The 12,492-nt window shown below is 42.6% G+C and overlaps 1 protein-coding gene across 1 annotated transcript in view; it reads left to right on the top strand.

Annotated features, from left to right (window-relative positions):
• Window positions 1–12,492, top strand: part of GDPD4 (glycerophosphodiester phosphodiesterase domain containing 4) — an 84,821-nt gene that overhangs the window by 66,748 nt on the left and 5,581 nt on the right. The window contains 3 exon segments of the mRNA XM_063783265.1: window positions 1,726–1,873; window positions 5,744–5,826; window positions 7,049–7,101. Of these exon segments, the coding sequence (XP_063639335.1) occupies window positions 1,726–1,873; window positions 5,744–5,826; window positions 7,049–7,101 (284 nt within the window).

Genomic DNA, 12,492 nt, shown 5'->3' with positions numbered 1-12,492 from the left:
AAAAATGTAACTACCATTTGACCCAGCAATCCCATTACTGGGCATCTACCCAAAGGAAAATAAATTGTTCTACTAAAAAGATACCTGCACTTGTATGTTTATTGCAGCACTATTCACATTAGCAGAGACATGGAATCAACCTAACTGCCCATCAGCGGTGGACTGGATAAAGAAAATGTGACACATATACACCATGGAATACTATGCAGCCATAAGAAAGAATGAAATCATGTCCTTTGCAGCACATAGATGAAGCTGGAGGCCATTATTCTAAGTGAATTAGTGCAGAGACAGAAGATCAAATACCACATGTTCTCACTTATAAGTGGGAGCTAAACATTGGGTACACATGGACATAAAGTTGGAAATGATAGACAATGGGGAGTCCAAAATGGAGGAGGGAGAGACAGGGGAAAGGGTTGGAAAACTACCTGTGGGGTACTATGTTCACTATTTGGGTAGCAGATTCAAACCTCAGTATCATGCAATATATCCATGTATTAAACCTGCACATGTATCTCCTGAATTTAAAATTTAAACAAACAAGGAATGTGATTGGTTTTTGAGTTTTGGTTTCAAAAGGTAAAAATAAGTAAATTTTTACTATTTTTTCCTAATTTTATTTTTAAAATTTATCTTTATCTGCAGGGATTGGTTCAGAGACAATTCTAACATATTGGATAACTAATTGCTAGCACCTCTGTTAAGGAGGCATTATTATTATTTTACAGTTTCTATACTGAGGCCAAGAATTTACTAAGCTCGTATACGACAGAACTGGGATTCAAACCCAGGCTTGTACAGAGCAGTTTCCAATATGCCATACCATTTAAGAGTTGAAAAAATTTTTTGAAGGCATTTACATGGTATGTTTTCTGAGAAATTGAATCCCTGAAAATGACAACTTAGCTAGAATTACTAGGTGTTCCTCCACTTATTTTCTCCCTGTCTTTATAAACAGTCCACAAGTATCCACTGACATTTAGTGCCATGGGAAAAATTAGGTTTTCCCCCTATTTTCATTACTTGCAAAAATTCCTTATATTTGAAATTTAATAAGTTCACCAGATTGGTACTCATTTATTTATTTTTTCAACTAATATTTGTGGAGCCTGGCATTATGCTAGGTATTGAGTATCCAGAGACAAATAAGACATAGTCTCTGCTTTTAGTTTGCTTAGAGTCAAGTAAAGAACTGATAAATGAGCAGATCATTCGAGTAGGGGGTGATAAGTGCTCTGATAGAAGCGAGTATATAGGTGCTGCTACATAGTAGCATGCCAGAGCCAGCTCATACCAGCTTGTTATTAAATATTCAGAAACTCTGCAAATTGGTTCTACCAATGGTAGCTTACAATTGGCTATGGTAGGAGTGTTTTTACCATGGAAATTTGCATATGCTACAATAGGGTTTTCCTTTTTCCTTTTCCCCATTCTTTTTTTTTTTTTTTCAATATGTTTTCTTTCTTCCTTTTTATTATCCTCCTTAGGACATTTGGTTTACCAGCACACCACTGTTGCTACAGGAGCAGAGGTGCTAAATCCAATCCTTTATCTTATTGTACTATGAGCCCATTCTGTCACATCGTATCATGAATTGTCCCTGGATCAGCTGCTTCTGGTGATTTAGGCAACAGCCTTTCACAAACATGGTGGCTGTTCTCCTTTTAGATGATGAGAATGAAACTTGATCTAAATCCCCTGTGGGTTCTGTTTTTGTTCCAGAGATTATAAAGCAGCTAACATCCATATCAACGTATACACCGTCAATGCGCCTTGGCTTTTCTCACTGGCCTGGTGCTCCAGGATTAACTCAGTGACCACAGACAACATTGGGCTCCTGAGTCAGCTTGATCACCCTCACTTCTTCATGGTGAGCTGGTTGTCCAGATTGTTCTTCCAGGCTTGGTATGATAGCAGTGCAGGCCCCCCAGCCCTGTGTTGCCCACTGTGCCATCCCCTGGGCAGCCACTTAAGAGTACAGACTTCTATGAATATTGGAGATGTGGTATTTTCCATTCTCTCACACAGATCCTTCTGGGATTTTCAGGCAAAAATTAGTGTTGTTATAATAATTGACATTTATTGAATCCTTACAATGTGCTTGACATGCATTATGTCATTTAACCCTTTGAATTGGCCACTGTTATCATCTTCATGAGGAAACTGAAGCTCAAAGATATCTTTGCATGTGGTTTCATGAGGCAGGATTCAGAATGAGGTCTGACTTCAGATTTTTGTTACTGTAGCCCCACCTTTGTAGAGGCATGGCAACAATTGACAACGGCATGGAGAGTGGGGAGAAAACCAAGCGTACTTGACCCCAAAGTGGAAACTGTGTGCCCTAACAAATTGCTTTTGAAGAGGGTAGCCAGTGTCCAGTTGCCTGTTCTAGGCCTTCTGTTGCTTACTGCCAGAAGCTTGAGAACCTGAAGACCTGGTTTACGATCCCAGCCAAATCCTATCACTATCTGTGGAGGGAGCCCTAGCTAACCAGTTACTGCTATAGAACTTGTTCTTATCTGTACAGAGAGTAGGTTGACTGAGTGGGACACAATAGCATACAACAGAAAACAGTTTAATTTCGCTGCATTGATTCTTTAAACCTGGTCTGTGATGTAGGCCTTTCTCTGCCCCTGAATGAAATCTCACTTAGGTCCTGTAGCTTTTCCAGTCACTGTTAGATAACTTTTAGAAGTTCACTTTTAGTCATCAAAAAGCCTCACTTCAGAATTAAGAGTCCAATCCCAAGTAATAACTCAAACTCCAAATGGCCTTGAAAGTTAAAACCTTTGTCAGAGAAGCCTAAGAGGGAAGGGGCCTCAAGTCACCTCCTCCAGATCTCCACCCTCTGGCCTGAGCTTCTGACCTGTTCAGGGTCAGGACCAGGGGAAAAGGGATCCAGAGTCAAGGCACAGTCTTACAGGGCCAGTAACTGCATCTAGGCCCTCTGGTAGACAGGAGAAATCGCTGACTTCTTACTATGGTGGCTTGGTCAGCTTCCTGGAGATGGCCCTGAAGGGAGCTTTGGATGGCAGGTCACTCACCACAGGTGGAGCCTTTCCACCCACCTGTCCCCATATAACTCCCCTTCATGTATATACTATGTGTTTTTCTAACATTTTAAAATCCAGTCATTACAAAAATGCATAATTTAGAAAGCAGCACACCCCTCCATAATCCTATCCCCTGAATCAGTAATGTCTCAAAGTTGTCCCTTTGGGAGGTACACATTTACTTAAATGATGCTATTTCTGAATGCGTTTTTTTCATTTTAATATTTAAATGAATAAATCCATGTGATTCAAAATTCAAAAAGTTTAAAAGGATATATGTAAAAAACCAATCTTCCTTCCACACCTAGTCTAGGCATTTTTAAAGGACCCAATGCATGGTTCCCAGCCTATGCCATGTGTCATTTTATTCAGGGAGGTGAGGCTGGTGTCCCAGAGGACTTAACAGGAAGCCTACACTCCAGAGTTAGACTGATTGAGATTTAGATTCAGATCTTGGCTCCATTACTTACTGTGTGAATGTGGAAATGTTAGTTAATGTGTTTGTGGTTTTTGGCTTTTTTGTTTCTTCTTTTTGAAAATTGGGGATAATAATAGTGCAGTAGAAACACACACTTGTGTCCAACATAATCTGGTCTGGTCATTGGTCTCGTAATTGAGAAAATTAAAGTGAGGAATCATTTAAAAATGATATATACTTTATCAGTTAGCTTTTAATGCTTAATAAAAACTACCTAAAACTTAGTGTCTTAAACAAATATTTATCATGTCTCAATTCTGGCTGATGGCTTAATAAAAACTACCTAACTTACTTAGTGTCTTAAACAAATATTTATCATGTCTCAATTCTGGCTGATGGCTAGGTGGTGTCTCTGGTTTGAGCCAGGTCAGCTGGGCTGGATAGTCTAGGATGCCTTGTTCATTTGTCTAGAGGCGCACCTGGAATGACCAAGTTTCTCTTTGTGTCGTCGCTCATCCTCAAGGCAGCTAGCTGGAGTGTGTTCACCTAGTGGAGACGGGTTCCCAACAGCAAGAGAGAGCAAGCCCCAAAGCACATGGACTTTTCAAAGTTCTCACAGTGTTATGTTTGCTGATGTTCCATTGGCCAAGGAAAATCACATGGCCAAATTCAGATTCAGGGTGGGAGAGAAACAGACTTCACCTCTTGATAGGGAGGCACAGCTAAGTCATGTTGTGTAGGGGCCTGCATATAGGTTTGGAAGGAATTTTGTGGTCATTTTTATAAACAGTATGCCACATACATACTTCACAAATTTTATTTTAAAATATTCATTCACCTTTTGACAGTCATTTCTTTGAGGATATTTCTGCTGATCAAGTTCTATGTTCTCTCATTTAAACATCCAGATGAACTAGCTAGGATTTCTAACTGTTTGTTTTAAGCAGAACAGGAACTTAAAGTCATTAGGACAATCAATCTGAATGAGCAATCTACCTAGATCTTTATAATCCCTCAAACCCCTGTAGTGTTTCACCTACACCTAATCTAATTGCTGTCTAATCTTTAATGATCTATTTTGTCCTCATTGAGTTTTTCAAAGCATTTGACTTAGTTTCTTTGAAAATGACATACTTTTTTCACTCAGATCTCACAAATTTAAGCAGCATCTAAGTACATTGCACTATTACAATAACAAGTACAGTTGACTTAAGCCATTTGGGAAACAAGGATAACTGATTCTTTGTGAACATTCTGCTCATGTGATAGGTCTCTTGGAGCAATCAGCCAACTACAGCAGCCCTCAGTCAATATTTTTCCCAGAGGGGATTAAGAGCCTCAGTTCAGTGGAAGTTGGTTAAGATTTTCTACTAGTAGGGCTATTATGAGGCTTAAATCTGTAAATACCCCTGAAGTGCTTAGAATACCTGCCTGGCTCCTGTTAATTGCTTATTGTTAATTATGATCATTAGTGTTATTAATTTTATTATTCAGCTCAAGGAAAGACCTTGGGATAGGGTGGAGAGTGGTCTGAGAAAGGATAAAATGTGCCAGCCCTATTAGCATCAAGTGGAATTAGAGAGGGCACAATTGAGGTGGAAAGGGAGCATCAAACTCAATGAGAGGACCCAGAAGACAGAGCTCTGGGAAATAGATGACTTGGGCAAGGAGCATAGAAGAGGAGCATGTAGGTAAGGGGTAATTGTACTTCAGCATTCTTAATTAAAGTGTGATACTTTAGAACAATGGTTCCCAAATGCTGGCTTACAGACATATGGCTTCAGCATCACCTGGGAATGTGTTAAAAATGCAGAGATTCTCATTCCTTAGGTGTCTAGTGAGACCCAGAAACCTGTATTACTAAAAGCTGCCCCGGGAGACTTGGCTGCACAGCCAGGTTTGAGAAGCCATGCCTTGAAAACAGCAGTAGAAGTCAAGAACCTGGACTGTGGTCTTGGGTCCAGAATAGACTTGTTGTGTGACTTCTCTGGGACCCCCTCTGCCCTCTGTCTTGGGAGATGAAAGGTGAGATGAAAGGTGTGAAGTGTTCTATTCCCTCTAGAGCCCCCTGCATGTATAAGGGTGACTGTTAGGACACTTGCAGGGACTGTCTGTGTTTGAGAATGCCACATCAATCAAGGTTCCTTGGCCTGTCTATCCCCTCTTCCTCTCCTCCTCCAGCCCTGGCAGCAGAGCAAGGGACTTAGACCATATGATCCAAAATCCCTTCTAACTGTAAAGTTCTTTCACTGTGGTTTATGTTTTTCAGACACCAAAGTTCTATGTGTTCATGTGGCTCCTTGCAGATATCATTTCTGTGCTTTTTATTGTTGCCATATTTTGTTTTCACTGGTAAGTATATATATAATTTTAAATGAATTTTTTCCAAAATAAATGGATTATTATAGGAAATTGAGAAAAATAAGAGTTATGCTCTTCCCGTAATCCCACATGGCAAGATGGCGTTTATAATCTGAATCTCTCTTCTCATGTAGTCTGCAGTTCCTCACACCCCTTTGACCTCCCCCAAATAAGACGATATTTTCAGGATAGGGACTGTCACTAAAGCTTAGTCAAGCCTATTACTATGGATTCAATGTGGAGCAGTTGAAAGATGACAGGGCTTGAATATTGTCCAGAACAAGTGCCTCCACCTTCCCATCTTCCATGAAATGGCATAGCAGTGTGCAAAGAGCAAGTTCATAAACCAGGAAGACTGGGTTTTAGTTCTGGCTTTGTCCCTTAGTTGCTAGGTGACCCTGGGAAAACAACTGCTTCTTTCTGGGCCATAATATTTTTTTTTGTTCGTTTTTTTGAGATGGGGTCTCAGTCTATTGCCCAGGCTGGAGTGCGGTGGCATGCAGTGGCATGATCTCGGCTCACTGCAGCCTCCACCTCCTGGGTTCAAGTGATTCTCCTGCCTCAGCCTCCCGAGTAGCTGGGATTACAGGTGCCTTACTGTGCCTGGCTAATTTTTTTTTTTTTTTTTTTGAGACGGAGTCTTGCTCTGTCACCCAGGCTGGAGTATAGTGTCACGATCTCGGCTCACTGCAACCTCCGCCTCCTGGGTTCAAGCGATTCTCCTGCCTCAGCCTCCCAAGTAGCTGGGACTACAGGCACCACCATGCCCAGCTAATTTTTTTTAAAAATATTTTTAGTAGAGGTGGGGTTTCACCATATTGGTCAGGCTGGTCTTGAACTCCTGACCTTGTGATCTGCCCGCCTCGGCCTCCCAAAGTGCCGGGATTACAGGGCTGAGCCACCCTGCCTGGCCCATGCCTGGCTAATTTTTGTATTTTTAGTAGAGATGGGGTTTCACCATGTTGGCCCCGCCTCAGGTGATCCGCCTGCCTCAGCCTCCCAAAGTGCTGGCATTACAGGTGTGAGCCACCGTGCCTTGCCCATAATCTTTTTATCTGTAGAAGAAAATGACATTTGGGAATCCTTGCAGGCAAATGCTATAGGATTGTAAGTTTCAAGATGGAAGGGGGAAGAAGATCCTGGAGGAGGAACGTTAGAAGAGACCATGGTTCTTTAGACCCCTTCATTTCATGGATGGTCTGCTTCCTTCTAGGCGGAGAGAGACTGAAAAAGAAAAATTGTTTGAAACCTCCAGCACTCGTACAGGTAAAGTCAGAGGCCTAGCCCACTCCTGTCTCTTCATCCCTACCCATTGCTTCCAGGAGACAGAGGCAGCTTTTCATGTCCCTGACAAGAGCTGAGGGTGTCTGGAAAGTTGGGGGTGGGGTTGGGGGAGGGACCAGGGGAAGTATAGGCTGGGCATAGATTCTGGAGGACTCTGTACATCAGGCTTCAGATTTTAGATTTCATCCTCTAAGCAGTGAGGCCCCTTGGAAGATTTCAAGCATAGGTGTTTACTTCTTCATATATTCATGTATCATACAGCCACTGAGTCCACACTTTGTGCAAGGCACTGAGAGAGGGGCTGAAGATAACCGAAAGATGTCTCTGGAGGGTGGCCTGAGAGAGGGGAGGGGCTGGTCCTTAAAGAGCAGTGAGGAAGAAGGCAAAAGTATAGCATTGACATCACTGGGCCAGGCATCTAGGTCCAGGACAGAGTAGCTGCCATGCCCATTAGGGGGAAGGTGCTTTATGGGTATCATTTGTGGGTGATATATGTTGGAGGCTAGAGGAAGAAAACTTCAGCGGTCCTGGAATTGCTAAACCAGAGTCAAGTCCCTGCATATTGGCAATTAGGAGATGGCATTATCGCTTTCATTCACACAAGGAAGCGACATGGTTAGATTTCTGTGTAAAGGGCTGAGGAAGTGAATTAGGCTTAGTAAGGGGAAGGGATGCTAGAGTTTCTTTGAGGGTTGTGAGGATGATCACACAGTAAGTTTTGGAAGCCAATGCAGTGTCAAAGGGAAACCAGTTAGGAGGCAGAAGACTGTGCGGTGTGGGATATAATTTCCTTCCGCAACTCCTGGAGACTTAATTAAAGTTGGAACAGTCACAAAATCATGAGTTAATTTAATTTCTTATGGACAATGGTGAAGCTCCTGATATTCCATGTACCAGCTGGCAGATGAGTGGAACTGATACAACACTTAGGGTTGCAGGAATGAATCCACAGGAATCATGAAAAACTAAGTTTAGAAATTTGAATAAATTAAATAGAAGGCAATGGTCTTTCATATGCTGTGAAACTGGAGGTTTAAGCCAAGTTTACCCAGGTCTGAGGCAGGGCAATCTCAAGTTACATGGTTACTTGAGTTACAAATTACATGGAATTTAAGATCACCCTACTGGCTACGTTAAGAAGTCTGAAGCTAACTGACGATTGCAGCTAGTTTATGATTATATCAGTAGTTGTTCCTTAGTAAGCTAGGGCTGCCATAACAAAATACCATAGACTGGGTGGCTTGAACAACAGAAATTTATTTTCTCACAGTTCTGGAGGCTAGAAAACCCAGATCAAGGTGCTGGCAAATTTGGTGAGGAGCCCTAGTGAGCACTGTCTTCTTAGCTTGAATGCAGCTGCCTTCTCACTGTGTGTTCACATGGCCTTTTCTGTGTGTGTGCTTGGGAGAGTGGGATCTCGGGTCTCTCTTCCTCTTCTCATAAGGACACCAGTCCTGTTGGATTAGGGCCCCACCCTTATGGCTTCATTTAACCTTAATTACTCCTGAAGTGCCCTGTCTGTCTCCAAATACAGTCACACTGAGGGTTAGGACTCTGACATATGAAATTGGAGTTGGGGGGACATAATTCAGCCCATAACAATAATCCAGCCAAGCAGTGATAGAACATGGAGATGAGGAGGAAACATGGCTGGGAAAGAAGTTTTGAAAGTAAAATTGAAGAACTATATAAACCTAGATAAAAGAGGTGGCTTAGAAAAAGTAACAGTTAACTTGACCCTACCCACTACTATGCTAAAATGGTGATGAGAAAAGGTGAGTAGAAAATAAATGAAGGATTTTCTGTTTTTAAGAGCTCTTAGGTTGCCTATTAGAGAAACCAGTTTTTCTTGATCTAAGCAGAAAGAAAAGGCATTGGAAAGCTATTTGGGTACCTCAAAGAGATATCTAGAAGGTGCAGGACCAAGTTTAGAATCAGGGAAGAAACAAGGAAGACTAGACAGAAGTCAGGACCTCAGCCATAACCACAGCCCAGATCCATTAAAGTTGAGGAGAATGGAGCCTCATTTGCTAAATACGGAGTGCCATGTGTTGCCCCATACCACCTCCAGGATGGGCACCTACTGATGCCATGTCTACCACCGGAAGGCCTCTCTCTAGTGTGAGGGTATTTTTCAGCAATTTAAGTCAATTTTGTTGTCTTCTGTCTTACGTAGTTTCTTATGTAAAAAGTTTCAGTTTTCTTACCCCTGTTCTTCTGTTTGTAACGTGTCTTTTTTCCTCTGGCTACATTTTAAGATTATTCCTTTTATTATTGGTTTTTAGTAGTTTGATTATGGCTTAACTTGGTGTGTGTGCGTGCATGTGAGAGGGAGAGAGAGACTATCTTGATTAGGGTTTGCTGAAATTCTTAGATCTGTCAGAGTATAATTTTCATCAAATTGGACATAATTTTAGTCTTTATTTCTTCAAATATTTTTCTGCCTCTGCTCCACCACTGCTTTCTGGGATTCCAGTTACACAGCTGTTAGTATATTACCCCATAGGTTACTGAGATTTTTTTTTTTTTTTTTGAGACAGAGTCTTGCTCTGTCGCCCAGGCTGGAGTGCAGTGGCATGATCTCAGCTCACTGCAGCCTCCACCTCCCAGTTTCAAGCGATTCTCCTGCCTCAGTCTTCTGAGTAGTCATTTAAAATATTTAATTTCCTTTATTTTTGGATAGATTCTATTGCTGTGTTTACTAGTTTTTTGTTTTGCTTGTTTAGAGGCAAGGTCTCACTCTTTTGCCCAAGTCTGGATTATAGTGGCATGATCATGGTTCACTGCAACCTTGAACTCCTGGGCTCAAACAATCCTCCTGCCTTAGCCTCCCTAGTATCTGGGACCACAGGCACAAACCATTATGACTGGCTAATTTAAAAAAAAAAAAAGGTAGACATGGCATCTCACTATGTTGCCCAGGCTGATCTCAAACTCCTGACCTCAAGCAGTCCGCTTGCCTTGGCCTCCTAAAGCACTGGAATTACAGATGTGAGCTACCCTGCCCAGCCTATATTAGTTTTTTATTGCCGTATTTAAAAAAATTACTCCAAACCTAGCAGCTTAACACTATACAAATGTATTTTCTCACAGACATGGGTTAGACAGTTCCTTTACTTACTCTTTACAGGGTATCAATTGGGGCTATAATCTTATTTGAGGTTTGTGGTCCTCTTCCAGGCTCACTGCTTGTTAGCAGAATTAAGTTCCTCATAGTTGTAGAAGTGAAGTCATCTCTGTTTTCTCAATGGCTGTTAGCAGGGTTTTGGTCTGAGCTCCTAGAGGTGACCCTCAAGTCCTACCCACATGGTCCTCACAACATGGCAGCTTACTTCTTCAAAGCCAACAACAGAATATCTCTCCAGTCTGCTATGATGAAGTCTGTGTAATCTATGATGAAGTCTATGTAATGTAATGTAAATCATTGGAGTAATTATCCCAGAACCTTTGTCATATAGCATAACCTAATCAAGAGAGGTAACTATCCTGAGGTCTGTTCCAAGATGACTGAATAGAAACAGCTCCGGTCTGCAGCTCCCAGCGTGATTGACGCAGAAGACGGGTGATTTCTGCATTTCCAACTGAGGTACCTGGTTCATCTCACTGGGACTGGTTGGACAGTGGGTGCAGCCCATGGAGGGCAAGCAGAAGCAGGGCGGGACATCACCTCACCTGGGAAATGCAAGGGGTCAGGGGATTTCCCTTTCTTAGTCAAGGGAAGCCGTGACAGACTGTACCAGGAAAATCGAGACACTCCAGCCTTAATACTGCACTTTTCCAACGGTCTTAGCAAACAGCATGCCAGGAGATTATATCCCTGCCTGGTTCAGCAGGTCCCAAGCCCACAGAGCCTTGCTCACCACTAGTGCAGCAGTCCAGATGGAACTGCAAGGCCACAGCCTGGCTAGGGGAGGGGTGTCTGCCATTGCTGAGGCTTGAGTAGGTAAACAAAGCAGCCAGGACGCTCAAATTAGGTGGAGCCCACCGCAGCTCAAGGAGGCCCCTGCCTCTGTAGACTCCACCTCTGGGGGCAGGGCATAGCTGAACAAAAGGCAGCAGAAACTTCTGCAGACTAAAACGTCCCTGTCTGACAGCTCTGAAGAGAGTAGTGGTTCTCTCAGCACAGTGTTTGAGCTCTGAGAACAGACAGACTGCTTCCTCAAGTGGGTCCCTGACCCCCGTGTATCCTAACTGGGAGACACCGCCCAGTAGAGGCTGACTGACAGGTCATACAGCCAGGTGCCCCTCTGAGACGAAGCTTCCAGAGTAAGAATCAGGCAGCAATATTTGCTGTTCTGCAGCCTCTGCTGGTGATACCCAGGCAAACAGGGTCTGGAGTGGACCTCCAGCAAACTCCCCCAATAGACCTGCAGCTGAGGGACCTGACTGTTAGAAGGAAAACTAACAAACAGAAAGGAATAGCATCAACAGAAAGGACATCCATAACCAAAACCCCATCTGTAGATCACCATCATCAAAGACCAAGGGTAGATAAAACCACAAAGATGGGGAGAAACCAGACTGCCTCTTCTCCTCCAAAGGATTGCAGCTCCTTGCCAGCAACAGAACAAAGCCGGATGGAGAATGACTTTGACAAGCTGACAGAAGTAGGCTTCAGAAGGTCGGTAATAACAAACTTCTCCAAGCGAAAGGAGGATGTTCGAACCCATTGCAAGGAAGCTAAAAACCTTCAAAAAAGACGAATGGCTAACTAGAATAAACAGTGTAGAGAAGACCTTAAATGACCTGATGGAGCTGAAAACCATGGCATGAGAACTACGTGACACATGCACAAGCTTCAGTAGCTGATTTGATCAAGTGGAAGAAAGGGTATCAGTGATTGAAGATCAAATTAATGAAATGAAGTGAGAAGAGAAGTAGAGTAAAAAGAAACGAACAAAGCCTCCAAGAAATATGGGACTACGTGAAAAGACCAAATCTACATTTGATTGGTGTACCTGAAAGTGACGGGGAGAATGGAACCAAGTTAGAAAACACTCTTCAGGATATTATCCAGGAGAACATCCCCAACCTAGCAAGGCAGGCCAACATTCAAATTCAGGAAATACAGAGACCACCACAAAGGTACTCCTCAAGAAGAGCAACCCCAGGACACATAATTGTCAGATTCACAAAGGTTGAAATGAAGGAAAAAATGTTAAGGGAAGCTAGAGAGAAAGGTTGGGTTACCCACAAAGGGAAGCCCATCAGACTAACAGCGGATCTCTCAGCAGAAACTTTACAAGCCAGAAGAGAGTGGGGGCCAATATTCAACATTCTTAAAGAAAAGAATTTTCAACCCAGAATTTCATATCCAGCCAAACTAAGCTTCATAAGTGAAAGAGAGAGAAATAAATCACATCCTTTACAGAC

The sequence above is a fragment of the Pan troglodytes genome, chromosome 9 (genome assembly GCF_028858775.2).
Source record: "Pan troglodytes isolate AG18354 chromosome 9, NHGRI_mPanTro3-v2.0_pri, whole genome shotgun sequence".
In the NCBI taxonomy this organism is placed as follows: Eukaryota; Metazoa; Chordata; class Mammalia; order Primates; family Hominidae; genus Pan; species Pan troglodytes.
The sequence above is the reverse complement of the archived record's forward strand: the minus strand, read 5'-3'. Positions and strand labels throughout refer to the sequence as shown.